This window comes from Girardinichthys multiradiatus, chromosome 23 (assembly GCF_021462225.1).
Source record: "Girardinichthys multiradiatus isolate DD_20200921_A chromosome 23, DD_fGirMul_XY1, whole genome shotgun sequence".
Lineage (NCBI taxonomy): Eukaryota > Metazoa > Chordata > Actinopteri > Cyprinodontiformes > Goodeidae > Girardinichthys > Girardinichthys multiradiatus.
This window is the reverse complement of record NC_061815.1, coordinates 21,968,128-21,986,662: the sequence shown is the minus strand read 5'-3', so window position 1 is coordinate 21,986,662 and position 18,535 is coordinate 21,968,128. Positions and strand designations below refer to the sequence as shown.

The 18,535-nt window shown below is 40.9% G+C and overlaps 1 protein-coding gene across 1 annotated transcript; it reads right to left on the bottom strand.

Annotated features, from left to right (window-relative positions):
* Nucleotides 1-11,950: 11,950 nt before the first annotated feature.
* Nucleotides 11,951-18,523, bottom strand: si:ch211-153b23.4 (uncharacterized protein LOC335392 homolog). Its single transcript, XM_047352856.1, has 9 exons — nt 18,275-18,523; nt 14,914-15,027; nt 13,156-14,832; nt 12,956-13,055; nt 12,725-12,873; nt 12,518-12,630; nt 12,337-12,426; nt 12,131-12,253; nt 11,951-12,027 (listed from the first exon to the last, which is right to left on the bottom strand). Exons 1-9 carry the CDS (start codon nt 18,327-18,329, stop codon nt 11,980-11,982), a joined length of 2,469 nt encoding a protein of 822 aa, XP_047208812.1. The 5' UTR covers nt 18,330-18,523; the 3' UTR covers nt 11,951-11,979.
* Nucleotides 18,524-18,535: the final 12 nt, after the last annotated feature.

The following is an 18,535-nucleotide window of genomic DNA, read 5'->3' as shown; positions in this document are numbered from 1 at the left end:
AGGTGGGTGGGACTTCCGGTGAGGGCGGGATTTCCGGTGGGGGCCATATGGGCGCCATGTGGTTGCCACGTGGGCAGGAGGTCACGTGGTCAAGCAGGTGGTGTGTCCAAGGGGGGCGTAACAGTGGATGCTGATTGGTTGTCGTCATTAGGGGCAATACCTTAAATGAGTCAATTAAAACACAGGGGTGTGTTTGTTATAAATAGAACAAGACAAATATGGTATTATCGGAAACTGTTTGGCATCAGCACCAATTAAAAATAGAGGGGGTGTGTTTGTAAGCATCGTTAAACCTTGAATAACCCAATGAAAACAATAGGGCGTGCCTTAGTGTTTACTTTAAATACAGAGATAAAACTCTGCACTTTACATGCAGCATTCGTTGGAAAAAAAAGAACACCCGTTCAACAATGGCTAGAGTTAAGAGAGTTTATCGTCAAGCGGAGGAGAAACGCAACGCGTGCCAAGATGATGATGATGAACAAGCAACTGCATCATATACTTCCTCAACGGAGATACCTATCGGAATTCCCGTCGTGACATACTCTACCGATGATGAGGATCCAAAATCAACTTCAACAACCATGGTTGAAAATCAGACCTCGGTTCGGCCAAGAGGTATGTCAGTTCTGTGCGAAACCCCAGTGACCGTCTACCAGTATTCATCCCGTGAATTGAATGCTCCTAAGAAATCAACATACTACATCTGCAGGGTACAAAGACCCCCGTTCAAGACTCTGCAGGAAGAATGGTCTTTGGAGCCATATGGCCTGGTTGGCAGCTGGGGTTATATTTTCATGTATGAAATAGGAGAGCTTTGCCTGTATCAATTGGATCAAGATGAGGTATTTAATGGATCACTGGCTCTGTGTACACTCACCCACAGCGACTGGGCTGTGTTAAAGCTTGCAATCCCGCACCTTAATGATAGCCCTGAAACAGTCTCAAGGCAAGAGAGGGAGGAAGAAGAAGAAGAAGAAAATGAACTGTCTCCTCGACCTGTAAAACGGGCGAGAATGTTTCATATACCATCCGATGTTGAAATAGCTGAGAGAGAACCTCTCTTTAGCGCAGTGTGGGGGTCAAAAACCACAGCAAATGGCCGCTGGTCTTTTCGGGCAAGCAGACGCAGGAACAACCGGACGAGTCCCTCAGATCTGTTTGTGTTGGAGGCTTTCAATCAGGACTGCGGCATATTCAAGACAATGCTGGCTCTGCCGTTTGAAGCTTGGGCAGAGAAGATGAGTGAAATTGGACATCGTCTTTCCGACCTTTTCCAAAAGTCACGAAGTTGGATCGATGTCATGTCAGTGAAAAAAACGCTGACGTTTCCTGTTTTACGTTTAGAACGAACCCTCTTCTGAGGACACGCCCCTTCCTATGATATATATACGGGGGGATAACTGCAAGCTCACAGACACTGAGAATCGTATCATGAGAATGAGTGGACCGACACCATACAGGGATCTCTACAACCACCGAGCAGAGATCCACTTCTCTCCTGAGCACGATGAAAGCTTCAACATTGGACCATATCATCCGCCTTCCCCTGACCTCTTCTCACCATCCACCTCAACATCCTCATTCTCAGAGAACCACTACAGTCCTGCATCACCTACAGGATACAACATGAAATATCTACCGCTTTCTCCAGACCTCTGCTCACCATCACCGCTATTCATGGCTGAGTCTGTAGACGCGAATGTCCTGCCTGAAGACATGAAGGTGGTCGTGGAGGAGGAGGTAGCCACCGGCTACTCACCCTCTACCGAAGCCCCTACACAAACCCTGGAACCGATGGAGGACCCTCAGCCTTCAGCAGAGGATGAGAGTAACCAGGAGGACGAAATTGACGGTTGGTTCTCAACCACCCTCATCAATACGGTGAAAACAGCGATACTTCATTTATTCAACATAACCTCTTTGAACTATCTCAGAGAAACCTGCTGTGGATGTGTAACGAACCACCCAAGCCAGCGTCAACACCATTGCCTGGAGGTACTGGGGGAGGATTATTACCAAGTCAACTTTCAACGCATCGTACGACGACTCGTAACCCCCAAACTCATTCCTGCTATTCAGAATCTTCTGGTACTTCGAAGCATACAAGCGGATGACTTCAGAGTGAAGACGATTGCCAAGACGGTTTTATATGAACTGAAATCGGTACAAGGCATCCACAGTGCAATAGCGCACGTTTATGATCGCATGGTCGATGAGAAACATCTCAAACAACTTAACTCTGTTTCAGAGTGCTATGGACTGACAAACTGATCTCACATGTTTGATGACTTGTTGTTGTATCATTTTTTTTTTTTAGTATTCCAGTACTTTAGTTAATCTGCATTATATGATTTTTCTTCTTTTTTCTTTTTTACTATTAAATACAATTAAAGTAGGAACCTTTCCCAAAAAGTGTTGTTTAAAAAGCTAGTAGTGTTTGAATTCATCTGCATTTTATCTGATTTTGTTTTCTGGTTGTTTTTTGTTTATATTAAATACAAAAAATAAAATAAAAAACAATAAGGATAAATCTACCCTCCTGTGTGTTTTTTCTCATTATTTAACAAGTAATCGGCAGAGATGGCAGGAAGACGGCTGATGAAGAAAGTATATTATAGCCCTTCAAATCCGGGAAGTTTTGGGGGTGTAGATAGGCTGAGGAGGGTTATGCAAGATGAAACGGGAAAGAAGGTTGCGGTTGAAAAAGTTAAAGATTTTTTATCAGGAGAAGATACCTATACTCTACATAAACCTGCAAGAATAAAGTTCCCGAGAAACAGAGTTTTTGTCACCAGACCATTGAGGCAGTTCCAGGCTGATCTCTGTGACATGCAAGCTCTGGCCATGGAAAATGATGGTTATAATTATTTATTAACAGTCATTGACATCTTTTCAAAAAGGGCGTATGTACGAGTTTTGAAGAGGAAAACAGCCGCTGAGGTGGTAAAGGCATTTGAATCAGTTTTTACAGAAAGTCAGATCCCCAAAAAACTTCAGACTGATGCCGGTAAAGAATTTTTTAACAAGAAATTTAAAGTTTTAATGGAGAAACACGGTATTGAACATTTTGCCACAGCGAGTGAAGCAAAAGCTTCAGTGGTCGAGAGATTTAACCGCACATTAAAAACAAGGATGTGGAGATATTTTACAGCTAACAATACCCGGCGGTACGTCGATGTACTGCAAAACCTAGCTAGAAGCTACAACCATTCCTACCACTCCAGCATTAAAATGAGCCCTATGGAAGTGACCCCAGAAAATGCCTTTCAAGTGTTTCAGAATCTGTATGATGTCAAGTCCAACAGATATTGCAAGGACTCAGTGACAACGTTTAAACAAGGGGATCTTGTCAGAATATCCAAGGTCCGTGGAGTGTTTGACAAAAAATACGAACAGAGTTTTACGGATGAAGTGTTTACAGTCTATGACCGGATACCCCGTTCTCCTCCTGTATACAAACTCAAAGATTTGGATGGAGAACCTATCGAGGGTTCCTTTTACGCTGAGGAACTTCAAAAAGTAAAAATATTTAACGACAAGATGTATCAAGTGGAAAAAATATTAAAACGACGTACGGTCAAGGGAGTCAAACAGGTTTTGTAAGCTGGAAAAACTGGCCTGAGAAATTCAACAGTTGGATCAAGTTTGATGAACTTCGAAACGTATAAAAAAGGTTTGCACTAAACCTCACAGTTGACACAGCATCATGAACCGTCAGGTAGAGGATGATGGCTTTTACGTTACTCTTCCATCTAATGCTAGCATGGAAGTGTTTAAAAATAATACCAGTTCAAGTTTCCGTGTAAATTTAGCTCAACATATTGATTTAGAAGGCCAATGGATGGTTGCATTAGCCGAGATTTCATACCCTCATACATGGCATAATTTACCGGATTATGATGCCTACTTTGAATGGAGGAAGGTTGGTGATGTGGAGATCAATACGCAAAGGATCAGAAGTGGCTACTATAACAGCGTTGTTCAACTCGAGACAGAGATGGAAATGTTTTTCAAAAAATTGAAATCGGGTTTACGCATTAAATTCAGCAAAGTTCAAAAGAGATTTGCATTTCAAGCAAATAGTCCGTATGAAATACGCTTCTTCAGCACTCTAGCTTATATGATGGGCGTGAAACCAGGGGAATGGATTCATGTTTCTGAACCAAAACTGGCTCCTTTTCCGGCAGATATAAAGGCTGGTTTCTATCACCTATACTGTTACAGCGACGTGGTCAGCCCACAAATAGTAGGCGACACTTTTGCACCTTTACTGCGGACCGTCAAAGTACAAGGCACATTCAGTGATATGATTACTCAGACGTTTAACCCCGCCCACTACCTTCCAGTCTCCAGAAGACATATTGAAAATATCAATATAGAAATTAAATCGGACCAAAACGTTCCTGTAAATTTCGTCTATGGAAAGACCGTCATAAGACTACACTTCAGACCGGTGATATCACAACGTAGCCTGAGATAAATTTTATTTGTATAAACTATTCCAGAGATATGTATATAACCTCTAAGATTGATTGGTTATCATTCATATTACGCTGGTCATTCAACACTGCATCAAGCAGGCAAGAGAGAACATGGCACATCTAAGTCTGAGACGTGATCCAAATCGCTTTGTAAATTACTATGTAAGTCAATCAGGCGGTAATCTGCCAGGGTTTTATGGGGCCCCGGTCATGTACGGACGCGGAATTGGATCATTATTTTCAAAATAATTCTGCTTCGTATCCCCTCTGGTTAAAAAAGGATTTGCAATTGCAAAACCCCATCTTAAAACGGCTGTATCAAATATCGCTTCGGATGTCATCGGTAGAGCCGTGAGTAAAATGAGTGGTTCTACACACATCGACGGTCAAGAAGGTTCAGGAATTATGGTTTTATCCAAAAGACCCAGAACAAGACCCCCTGGTGATCGTTTAAGGACGGTTAAAAAACAACGACAAACGCGAAAAAGGAGATCAGTCGCAGCTGACAAACGAAGAGGAAGGAAGTCATCCGCAAGTTTTGATATATTTAAATAATGGCTGTTTTACATAACAAATCATCAGAGTGCACGCTGGCAGAGTTGGACTTATTTTCTGCCCCGATGACGCAGCTATCGATCGAAGATAAAATTTACACCGAGATCCAGCCTTTATCAGCAATCACTGATGGAGGGCCGATCGAGTTTTTCATTCCGGGAGACGGAGAAAAGTATCTGGATCTCAACGATACGCTGTTGCATCTCAGAGTGAAAATTACTAACGAGAATGGAACAAACCTGCCAGATGATGCACCTGTAGGGCTCATCAACTACCCGTTAAACACCATCTTCAGTCAGTGTGACGTCACTCTCGGAGATCGAATGATTTCACAATCCAGCGCTACACATCCATATAGAGCCATGATTGAGACATTGTTAAACTTTTCTGAGGATTCTTTAAAAACCCAGTTTAGCTCTGGTCTTTTTTATAAAGACACTGCAGGTGCTCTGAACTCTATTGTTACAACTAACGGCCCTAACCAAGGTCTTAACAGCAGAGCAGGCTTTACGGCAAATTCCAGGGAGGTACATCTCCTAGGCCCCCTGCATGCCGACATATTTTTCTGCGAGAGACTTTTTTTAAACTCTGTTGACCTTAAAATTAAACTTACAAGAGCCAACGATGCCTTTTGTCTCATGGCCGCAAGAGACTCCACTTACAAACTCAGGATATTAGGAGCATCTCTTTTTATCAAAAAAGTTACTGTCTCTCCAGCTGTACGACTGGGGCACGCTTCAGCTTTAATGAAAGCAAATGCTCTGTATCCACTTTCACGTGTGAATGTAAAAACATATTCCATCCCTGAAAATTCAAGGGTATGCAACCAAGAGAATCTTTTCTTAGGCATCTTTCCCAAGTATGTGGTGATTGCGTTACTGGATCATGACGCTTTTACAGGAACACGCAATCTCAATCCGTTTGACTTTAATCATTTTGATATGGAATATTTAGCTTTGTGTAAGGATGGCAGACAAATTCCTGCTAAAGCCTTCCAGCCAAATTTTAACCAAGGTCATTCAGTGAGAGAGTATTACAACTTGTTTACGGCTACAGGACGACATCTAAAAGATCGTCCACTGAGTATATCACGTCAGGAATTTAATCAAGGATACTCTCTATTCACATTTAATCTTAACCCGGGTGAGGACACAGATGCTCTATCTCCAGTTTCCAGTGGGAATTTAAGATTGGAAATGCGCTTCAGAAACCCGTTGCCATATACCACCACGCTGATCATCTACGCTTGTTATGATTCTATTTTAGAGATTGATTCAAAGAGGCGTGTGCTGGTGGATTATTATTAATCTAATCAGGCATGAATAATCATGAAATTGAGAGCCTGATGCGTCATCTGCTGGGAGATTTGTTTTGCGGTGTGTGGCCGTGCGACCAGCTGCCGCTGCTAGCTGACAAATTCCCAGGGCCGGCCTACTTTATTGTGAATACACATCCTTCACACATGCCGGGAGAACACTGGCTAGCTCTGACATTGGATGAGAATGGTCAATCCAGCTTTTTTGACTCTTATGGATTCTCTCCGGATTTCGAGTTCTACCCGTCAAGCATCGTAACATTTTTAGAAGACAGATCCTCAAAAATATTGTATCATAATAATCAGCTTCAAAACACTCTGTCCACTGTGTGCGGTCACCATTGCATTTTTTATCTATGTCATAGAGCGTGCGGATTATCAATGCAGCAAGTGTCGTCGAAATACACCGGAGATGTGATTAGGAATGATTTAATGGTATCTAACTTTGTGAAAAAATATCAGAAATGTGTCATTAATCAAAGTTGTACATTTTATACTCACGGAACATGCTCTTTGGAGATGTTTCTGGATTGTTATGGAATTTAAAATGTCTTTTTTTATTTTTTTTTCATTGTTTGTTTTTTTTTTCTTCTTATGATTTAATATTTGTGTAATGATATCATATGTTAGTGTGTGAAGTAGAGAACGAAGTTAGACTTGAAAAATATAATCAATAAATATTTTATTGAATAAAAGAAATAGACTACATGTTTCATTTTTCTTATAACGGTTTATGGTGAAAATGTAATCCATCGGGGTGGTAGTGTCGTCTTACGAAGAGACCTTTTTGATCTCCCATCAGCATTTTTTGGATCTTCCAGCTCAGATCTCGACCAGTAGGGAGAATGAGGTATCTGCCTTCTTCTTCTTTTTCTTCTCTGCTTAACGCTGGGGGGTGTACCCCCATTTTCAATCGATGTACCCTCTGTTTTGAAACGTCTATATTCTTCACGAGCATAAGGGTTAATGACTGAAGATATAGGTATGTTTACTTCTGACATGGAGTGTAGAAAATCAGACCATCCTCGGGTTTGTGATGCTCCAGATTTTTTAAACGGAAGCATGAGATTTTTCAACAAATCAATCATGTGGGACCCCTTTATAATATTTCCGTTAAATACAAATTCACCTCGCGAAGTCCAACTCTCACTTCTTTCGGATAATTTCTTCAAAATGTACTCGGCATTTTTACGATTGTGTTTAGGAAGGCTTTTCAGTACTTCCGTAAGAACCTGATCCTTAGGGGCCTCGTCCTGCCCTGGGCCTTGTTTTTCTTGGGACCGCTCATGTTCAGGAACCTCTGTGTCACGCTGCAGCGTTAAACTGACCCGCTGTTTTTCTTCTTTGACACCTTGCTTAAGTAAAGTCAGATACCTCTGGAGAAGAGCATCGTATCTCTTGATTTTTTCATAAGTCAAACCCGGCTCGTTTAATATCGCTCTCATTTCAGCATCCAAATTCTCCTCCGCCGTCTGTCTGATGGACGTGTCTGACTGGGTCAGACGCTTGAATTGATGAGGGGAAATGAGAAACATCTTCTGCGATGTTCTGAGAGACATTATCTCCTGATGATTCCACCCACTAGATCACCGATCAAGGGTGCAAGAGCCATTAAGATGGGCAGAATAAAACCACCTCGTTGCTTTTTGAGAGCCAACTGTTTAGTTTTTATCCCGGTTCTTTTATCACCCAACAATCTGATGATATTTCTTTGTTTCTTCAAGTGTCGGTGTTGAGAGGGTGATAGTTTAATGTTACCTTTTAGGATATTCAGTGCAATCTCGCACAGAGCCTGAAAAAAGTCGGGAGAGCAGTGTGCGAGAATATCTTTACGTTTCTGTGGACAGGCCTGGTACAAAGCTCTGAATAATGGTAAATTCCTTTTTATACGCGCTGACATGATGACTTACTTTGTTCTGGGTACGTACACAGCAGGCCACTGCTGAGGAAGTATCCCCGTTCTCAGTCTGAAATGTTCTGGGCAGGTAGGCGTAAAATCGATGATTAAATATCCATGAGCTTCTCTCGTTGCGTCTTCAAAACTCTCCAAGAAGAGACCCTTTTGAGATGGAAACATTTGGCGGGCCAGTATATTCAGCTGGAGTTTATCTCTCGGGTTCTTAAACAACACCATATAATTACAGTTCAAACTAATAGTGCGACTGAACTTTCCCTGATGAAAAACATTCTGAGTCAACATCATAACACTCATATTACGATGGTGACGAAACTGGGTAAAGACCTTCATCACGTTTTCATCATCTGAGGCTTGAGCGATAACATCGTCTAGAATAATCAGATGATTCTGATCAGGAGGAAACAGGTTTTCATCTTCAAAAGAATGAGGCAATCCTTCCACAAAGGTAATATTTTATTCATCTTCTGCAATTCAGCATACATGGGTTGAAAAGATGTGTAAATCCATACAATATTTTCTGGAACAATATCCATGACATGATTACAGTTTTGTAAGATACTTTTTACAAAGAAAGTTTTCCCGCAGCCGCTGGGTCCAACTATCATACATGAGAAAGGGGCTCTAAATCTAGGATCAAAATCAATCTCCTGTAAATCCATGTGACTTTTTATTTTATTTCTTCTTCAACTCTAATAACCGAAAGGCAGAGTTGTCCCGTCAGAAAAAAGACGTCTCTTATCATACACCAGTCGAAACTTTTTAAGAAATGTCGCGTTTGTCAAACGGAATCTCTTTTTATCCCTCCTGATCGTGTGTTGGGGGATTTCAATGACACCCTCACTTGACCCCTGTAAGTAGCCCTCGACCAGCCCTTTGATGCTGTCAAAATTGACCCTCTCGCTGCATTCATGCGTCTGAGTGATGCCTTTAGCACGTATCATTACATTTTTACGGTTTTTGGTCTGGTATGCATAACTCTTGGGTCCTGTCGATGCAAACTCCGAAATGCTGTCACCATCTAACTCGTCAGTAAGATCACCCAGATAATTCCCCAATTCCAGAGGAGTTTCACCACTTTTTGTCACATAAATCAAACTGTCCGTGTCAATATAAATCAATCTGTCCTGTAACTTCTCCATGCTGCTGAGAAGTTTTAAACGTGCATAAGCGGTGTTGAATGCTGCTATAAACACATTATTTGTCTTACTTGGTGGATATATGACACGTTTGCTGTAGTTCCACTGCACTACACACATTTCAGGGTTGAAAAAATGAAAATAGTTAACCCTGTATTTACTCGAGAACATGAAGCTGAAAAAGTCTTCAGGGTTAGTGATGACTGTGGTCTGAGACAGATCACTTCTTTGCGCAAATTTCCCCCAAAAACTGTTTAAACACAATTTTGCAACCTGCCTTTTGGCAGGATTCATCTCGATTTTCTCAGGGTCTAATTGGATGCCCTGATGCAGTTTGTAGTCGCTTATATACTTTGACTTACTCTCCTGATCCACTGCTTCAGACGGATAGCCTGAAGCCTCCTGCTTACCCTTTAAAAAGCAATGAATGTAACCTTTAAAGATTGTATCACTTCTCTTTTCAAAATGCCACACCTCTGTGATTTTAGCAAGACGATAACTACACTCCAAAGCTTTACATAGTTCTACACTCGCCCAAACTCCCGTCAGAGCTCTTTCTTGATCATTATGCATGCAGGGACCTGACTGGTTATTTAATTCAGCGCATGAGCGGCAGAGAGTGAACACAAGTTTACCTTGGGATGTTCTGTAAGGTAAAACAGGGAACAACAGGTTACGTGGTGGGTAGACCACAGCTTTGATTATACCGAAGTAGCTGCTGGGGTCATCAAAATCTTTGTAAATGATGGTGGGGTGTCCGAGGGGAAAAACGCAGTTGGCGTTTACATAAGGGTACAGAGATGTGTAATCCACATAGTGTACAGTTTCATCCGGTTCCGCTGTGTACCTCAACTTCATAGGACAGGTGCGTCCACCATACAGCGCATCCCGGGGGGATAGCGGTTTGGGTGCATTAACTTTCTCAAGAAAGCTGATCACCCCTGGGTCTGATTTTTTCATTTCAATCCACTCATGCTCCCATATGACTTCGAGACATTTTTTCTTGTCAGTACTGGTATTTTTCAATGTAACAAGTGTTATGGTTCAAAGACATTCAGCATTTGAAGACCCTGACACTGAGGTTAACCAATAAAACAGAGCCCCAACATTTACACACAGTATTTATACCAGAACATGACAGTGTTATCTCAACTGCAAAGACTATGTTTTTAAGACCAAAACCCTTCTTGAGTTCAAAGGTGATATGTTATCTAAGAAACAGACGTAACTGCCCCTTCCTGACATCGCCCCTAACAGTTGTAACCCCTGTAACTCTAAGATGAAAAAGTAAAATGTTTTTTAGAAAAGCTACAGGTAACTAAAATTATCATTCCTTTTTTTTTTTTCCTAAAATGGAGTCTCTCATGATTCAAAAACAAACACATCATTGCTAGAGTCAATTTGTAACTTGGAAACAGTATACTGATGTTCTTTTTTTTTTTCTGTTAATCTGATATTCGTCTTACCTATTTTCAGCTGCTTTTCCAGTATGTTGACGCAGAAGCTGAAGGTTTTTCTCGTTCCATCGATGTAGTGAAGCACAATTTTTTGTTTTTTTTATTTACTTTTTTAGGTCTTTTCTATTTTGAACGGATTTAGACTGGCTCATATATTCAACAAATAGGTCCTGCTGTAAAGCAAAATTAACTTACAATTCTGTCAGGTTACACAGTTCCTTTACAAAACCCTTCTTGAGTTCAAAGGTGATATGTTATCTAAGAAACAGACGTAACTGCCCCTTCCTGACATCGCCCCTAACAGTTGTAACCCCTGTAACTCTAAGATGAAAAAGTAAAATGTTTTTTAGAAAAGCTACAGGTAACTAAAATTATCATTCCTTTCTTTTTTTCCTAAAATGGAGTCTCTCATGATTCAAAAACAAACACATCATTGCTAGTCAATTTGTAACTTGGAAACAGTATACTGATGTTCTTTTTTTTTTTCTGTTAATCTGATATTCGTCTTACCTATTTCAGCTGCTTTTCCAGTATGTTGACGCAGAAGCTGAAGGTTTTTCTCGTTCCATCGATGTAGTGAAGCACAATTTTTTTTTATTTACTTTTTTAGGTCTTTTCTATTTTGAACGGATTTAGACTGGCTCATATATTCAACAAATAGGTCCTGCTGTAAAGCAAAATTAACTTACAATTCTGTCAGGTTACACAGTTCCTTTATTAAGATTTCATGTGATAGGTCAACATTAAGTTGATTATACCTTTAAAAATATAAAAGGATGCATGTCTTTTTTTTTTATTTTTTATTTTTAGATGTATTAACGCCTGAAAAAACATACAGATTATTAATAACACCCTTAAACACACCCCTGTGTGTTTTAATTGGCTCATTTAAGGCCTTCCCCGTAACACCCTTAAACACACCCCTGTGTTTTAATTGACTCATTTAAGGTATCGCCCCTAATGACGACAACCAATCAACATCCACTGTTACGCCCCTTGGACACACCCCCCTGCCCACATGGCAACCACATGGCGCGCACATGGCCCCCACCGGAAGTCCCGCCCTCACCGGAAGTCCCGCCCACCTGTCAAAATGTTTGATGAAAGGGTGCACTTAAATTCTCTTATGCCGATTTCGAACCTCTTCAAATATCTGAAGAACCTTAAGAGCAAGGGAAAATGGAAGGCATCAACATAAGTAATCACACTAAAATAAAATGGTTTCATCTACATGGAGAGAACATGAGAAATGTTGTCGATATTACCTTGGATTTTGGAATGAGGCCCACTCTGAAGAAACCAATTTGTCCAGTTTCAATCTTGGTGCAGTCAACCACAGTAGATGCAATATTTTCTGGGGAGGATCCATCACACAACACCCCTTCCACCTAACCAACAAAACTGATATTTACTACATAAACAAGAAAAATGTTTCCTCTGCGGAACCTATCAAGTAAGTCATGGTTATTACCTTTTTTCCCAGTTTGGCATAAACCTGGTTATGATGAGTTGTGTCTGCCTCCCCTGTGGGGTTGGCTGAGGTTACTGCAATTGGACCCACCTTTCAGAAATAAAACAATGTTATTAATGGGTATGCAAGATTGTTTTTATTTAAACCGAGATGGGCATTGAACCATAACCTTGGATTTTACCAGATTAATAAGATGTGTGGCTACTGCACAGTCTGGGCTTCTGATGGCAATGCTTTGTGGAGTCCCGATGTGTATGGCAGCATCTCCCAAACCAAATATGTCCAACCACGGGCCTGTTAGCATAAAGAATCAATTATAGTACTCACCACACTTAGGACCAGGCAACAGATTTGCAAAGTGTTTGTCATGCAAATAGAAATAACCCACCTCTGGGTATGACCATGCTGATAGATGAAGGCCACGCAGCCTCCATGAAGTCCAGGAGCAGGGGACTTAGTAGGTGTCTAACAGGTTCCAGCTGCTTTACAGAAGAGATCCACATGGACATGGGTCGGTCCTGAGCCTGCTTCTTTACCCTGAATTTAAACAGCAAAGACCAGTCAGAGGAAACAAGAAAACTGTGACACTCATAGACAGCTTCCCGACAATGAAACTTACTTGTAAGCTTTGATCACTGCATCCGGCCTGTTGCAGGCAGCTACCAGCACGTAGACAGTGTCAGTTGGCATTCCACAGATGCCTCCATTTTTCATGATTTCTACATCCACAAAAATACAGAGCAGAAGAAAAACTGAGCTCAAGTCAAACATGTAAAGAGATTAAACTAAAAACTACTAACATTATCTTTTATTTCTCACCTGCTATCTGTTGTACAGATGTTGCTTTGCGAGCTGGTACATGCGGACAGACCGCTGCTCCTCCTCTGACCCCACCTAGCTTGACTAAAGGTCTTCCTAAGGGCATTTGGGGGGACTGGAAGGTGCTGTTAAAAAGGTGCACCAAGAAACAATAAAAACTGATAAGACCAAAGATGATTGTGACGCCAATATCGTAACCATAAGGCAGTGCACCTATTGCATCCAGCAGGAAGCTAATGAGGATGAGCTGGAATGTAAAAGCGTAGACAAACCAGGCAACATTCAAAAACAATGCTGCAATTGTCACCAGAAGGTTAAACAACATGAAGCAAATGATCCCAAGAGCAACATTGAAGCCTCTGGTCTCACCGTAAAGACCACCAAATCGTGTCAACCCCCACACCGTCCACATCAACCCATAGAGAATGAAGGCTGTGCTCTCAAAGGTTTTACCCCGGGCGAATGCAACGGAGCCGCACAGGAGCTGCAACACTCCCCCAGCCATCACTGCCCAGGGCAGAACCAGCACAGCCAGAGGGTTCCTGTCCCCAACTGTGGCTGTGATGGCAAAAGCCGCCAGAACATTGCAGGCATGGCCTAACACCTCTGCATCTGCATACTTGGAGTAGCCCAGGTGAGGCGTATGTTGTTCTTTATCGAGAGCCCTGAGAGTAATACTCCAAATTCTGGTTACTACAGTTTTGAAGTGGCTTTGCCCAGTAGGAATCCTGGTACTGGAGACCATGTTAAATGTGGTTACAAAAAGCACTCCAGCAGTAGCTACAAAGATAGCAACCTGCACACCCTGAGTGCCTGCTTGGAAGAAGCCTTGAGGCTGGGCCGCGATGGAAATACAATAAGCTACAAAGAATAACTGGTAGATGCCTTCCAATAAGCTCTTCTGACAGCTGAACAGTGCCAGGACGGAGAAAAGAACTGCAAAAACAACCAGGAAGGGAACAGGGGAGAACGGCTGAATAGAGTACAAAGATAACAGAGCGCTGTAACCCTCAGCAAATTTAAGCAGGGATGTAAAACCATAGAAAGTCGCAGCTAGTGTGTCCATAGCTCGGTAAAAGAGGACACACATGCCAAGCTGGAAGACTCCAGCTGTCCAAAGCCAGGGGACATGGCCAACAGAGAGTTGAGGGACCACACCTAACAGGGGACAGGCTATTACAGAGGCAGATAACAAGTTCATCACCAAACCTACACTGACTACATCACTGCAGCTCTGGTTCTGCTCTGTTTTCAGCTCAAATATCTGTTTCATGACTGTACCTGGAGGTCTCACTTTACCCTGTGTGATGGTGGACAGCAGACGTCCAAAGCCAAAATAAGCACAAACAAGACAAACCAGAAGGTAGTTTGCAGCGGTGGCAGACTGACCATACCCTGAATCTGACAGACCAGCGATTTGATGGGCACAGGCTAAGGAAATGCTGACAGCTATGACCAGTAGAACTGGTTTCTTCACAAAGAGGGCAACAGTGCCTATGATGAACAGGGCTAACGTAAATGCTGCCAGACCAGGGATCAGAGAAGATTTCAGCTCAGAGAGCGGCAGCACACTCTGTCCTATCAGGATGTAGACCAGACCCAACCCACACCACAGAGCAGAGACGGTCAGACACAGACTGGAAAACAGCTGGGAGTGGGACAGACTGTGATGGACACCTGGAAAGAGCAAGTCAGGGTCAGGGGGCAGAAACAAGCAGGAAATATAAATCTGTTAGGAGAAACATGTTGAAAACAAACCTGTGAAAGCTACCAGGGCTGAAATGATGAGGAGTAATATCCCCAGTGCAGTGTGGGGGATCAAGTCTTTTTCAGGAGAGCTGCCATAGCTGTTCACTAACAGCAGGAGAGAACCTGAAAGTAAAGTACACAATTATTTTTCTGACATAATTTAATGAAAACAATGCCCCCAATTAAAATAAAAATTCAACATTGTATGTTCTCTCCTGAAATAAAGACAAAGGCTTACCAACCATAATATCCACAGTAATAATGACCACAATCTTTGTTAAGCCAAGTACCACTAGTCTTTTGTCTAGTGGTATATCAGGGGCGTGGCTATGGGTGGGCCTAGATGGGCCTAGACCCACCCATTTTGTACCATGGCTTTTTTGAAAAAAGAAGCACAAATTATATATATCATTTTGTTTCATTTTTCACCGATGTTGCTTAAAGTCATCATAAAAGAAAATAAAATGAAACAGAATAAAATTTTAATTAACAGCATATATGGGTGGTGGTAATTGGAGGAGGTAATTCCATCTTTGCAAGACTTGCTGTCATTGACTGTTTGACTTCTGAACTCTGAAGGCAAGCTAGCGCTAATTGTGTGCGTGTTTTGCTAATGCTACTGTGACCTGTAGTGACAAAGGCAATTTAGAAATGACAAAACAAGTGTCCATTTAAAAGTTTTTCAAAAAACAAAGAATGGAGGACCTGGTGACCGATGACATCACATATCACACATGTTCTACCTGTCAGTAAACTGGCGGCATACGTAGAAAGTTATGCGCCTAAGAGCCGCAGGAGTGTATTAAACCAAATGCACAGAGATGGTGGAAACACCACATTTGTTGAAAGAAACCGTCAGCATGTCAAGGTGGTGTTGGATATTGTTATGATGTGTGCCAAACAGGACATTCCTCTTAGGGGGCACAGAGAAACAGAAGAAGCTAAACAGCGGAAACCTTCTGGAAATTTTCAAGCTGATCTCCAAATATAATCCTGAAGTTGAAAACATGCTTCAACAGCTTCCAGCCAGTGCCACCCTGATGAGTCCCGACATTCTGAATGAACTGAAACAATGTGCCGCTTCATTATTACTTAGAAAAATTTGAAAGGAATTACATGAATCCACATATTATGCCATAATAGCAGGTGAGTACAAAGACCAATCTAAACTTGAGATTAAAGCTGTTTGTCTCTGTTTCATTCATGGTGGGCTGATAAAGGAGCGAGCTCTTGGATATACTGACACAGATGATATGTTTGCTGAAGGAATTTCAAGGAAGATCCTGGACGTCCTGGAACCCCTGGAGCTTAATCCATCCGTTTCCATAGGATTTTGTTTTGATGGGGCATCTATGATGTCGGGAAACAGAGGTCGAGTGCATGTACTTCTGAAGCAACTGTTCCCGCACACTGTTTATGTGCACTGTAACTCGCATGGACTGTTGCTCAAGTATCAGGAAACATCTAAACTTTTTCTGACAGTGTCAATCAGCTTCATAGCTTCATGTCTGGAGCCCGCAGACATACATGGTTTATGCAGTTGCAAAAAGAAATGCACTCCTTCAGTAAGCTGATTGAGCTGGAGAGAGCCACTGATGGAGTTTAAAGTCAGGTTCTGTGAGCAAAACACTGCAGCTACTCGATGTAATTCTTGAAACTCTTTCTGAATTTTCAGAGGAAAATGGACAGACAAAGCTGGAAGGAGAGTCTCTATTGAAGTAAATTCAGACCAAAAAGTTTATCTTTTTGCTTGTGACATTTAAAAAACTATTTGATATTTCTGACTTTGCAACTAAAGGACTCCTTCCTTATGTGTGTCAGACTGTATGAGTCTGATTGGATGTCTGAAAGTCAGTTTTTCCAAGTTCAGATGAAATACAGATGGAGATTTTGACAAAGTGCTGAAATTAACTGAAGGACCGATGAGCAAGACTGATATTACTGCATGTTGTTTCCTTGAGACAAAGGAAAATGAGAGATTGAAGGACACTGTGGTGACAACTTCTTTGAGGAAGTCTTCCAGTGTTGGAAGTAATGCTGATTTAGGACATATGTGAAATGCAGTTTGTGATAGACAGGTAACAGAGCTGAACTGTAGGTTTAAAGAGGACACCTATGGACTAATGTTAGCTGCAGGTTTGTTGCTTTCTACATTCTCATAACCCTGCTGATCACTTAATGTACTGTGGAAAGACTTTTCTCAACTACAAATTGAACAAAATCAAGACTGAGGGCCTCGATCTCAACTCCACGCTTGAACAACTTTGCTCTTTTGTCTTTTGAACGAAGTCTGTCTGACTCTTTGGATTATAATGAAATAATATCCATCTTCAACAGTAAACCCCGGCGACTTTGCCTTGTCTTGTAGACAGATGTATTATTACAACTGTAAAGGTGGGCCCACATTTTTTAATTTTGATTCAGTTTTTTTGTTGGACAATTTTGTAACAGGTTATGGGAGCGTTGCTGTAACATACAGTGATGGTTATCACATTCTTGCAATGCTGGTTTTGGAACTTTGAGTTGTTTTGTGTTAGTGCTTGTAATATCATTATTTTATTGCGTTTTTTTTTGTTTTTTTTTTAAACGAGGAACCTGATCAAACAAATGACACAGTGGTGCCTGTGTTGGAGTTTTTATTATTTATTTACTATGTCAGTAAGCGGTACTTGTGTTACAGGTTTACTATGTTTTATTTGGCCTGAGTGCTTTGTTCAAAGCTGTTTCTGTTGGTTTCTAGTATATGGAGACACATATCTGTTGAAGCAAAAGTGGAACTTAAGAATAAACGTACATTCAATTATAATTATTTGGCCCACCTATTCTGGCTGAAAAGTAATTTCTGGCTATCCCACTGATATATACATACATATATATATATATATATATATATATATATATATATATATATATATATATATATATATATATATATATATATATATATATATATATATATATAATTATTCAGTGTAACAGCATAACAAACAAGAAAATATTTGATAAAAACATATGACATTCAAGCACATTTTACAAAACGTTAAGTTATAAAGTACGTTTTAGAGTTGAATACATTTATTTCTGGAGGATTTATGACAAATGCTTCCTTGTCATGTCGAATTATAAAACAACTTTACATTCATTAACTAATTAATGATAATGCACAGTAACTTTGATATGCATCTAAATAAGGTAATTATTGATATAACTATGAAGTAACTAAAACTATGAACTTTGAAGTATCAGTTCTTTAAATATAATTTACAAAGTGAGACATCTAATCATATAGATCTCCTGGGTCCCTTGAACACTCAAAAAATGTTCTCTAAAAGTAAACAGAAATGTTAATCATGTAAACTTGAAGGCTTACCTCCTAAAATGCCCAGGATGCCGACGGACACATAAATTGAGTTGGACTGAGCCATAGCAGCAGTGCTGCTCTGACGATGTGAGCGGAACTTTGATACCCCTGTGAGTCACATAAACACAGAAGACTGGAGCTGCGCTTTCCTGTGAAATTACTGGGAATAATCCTACTGAAATAGGCAGGAGGACAAGAGGCTGTTCTCCAGTTTTAAGTCCAGTTTTCCTGAAAAAATATTGTTTTTATTCTTAAATCTTCTTAAATGCC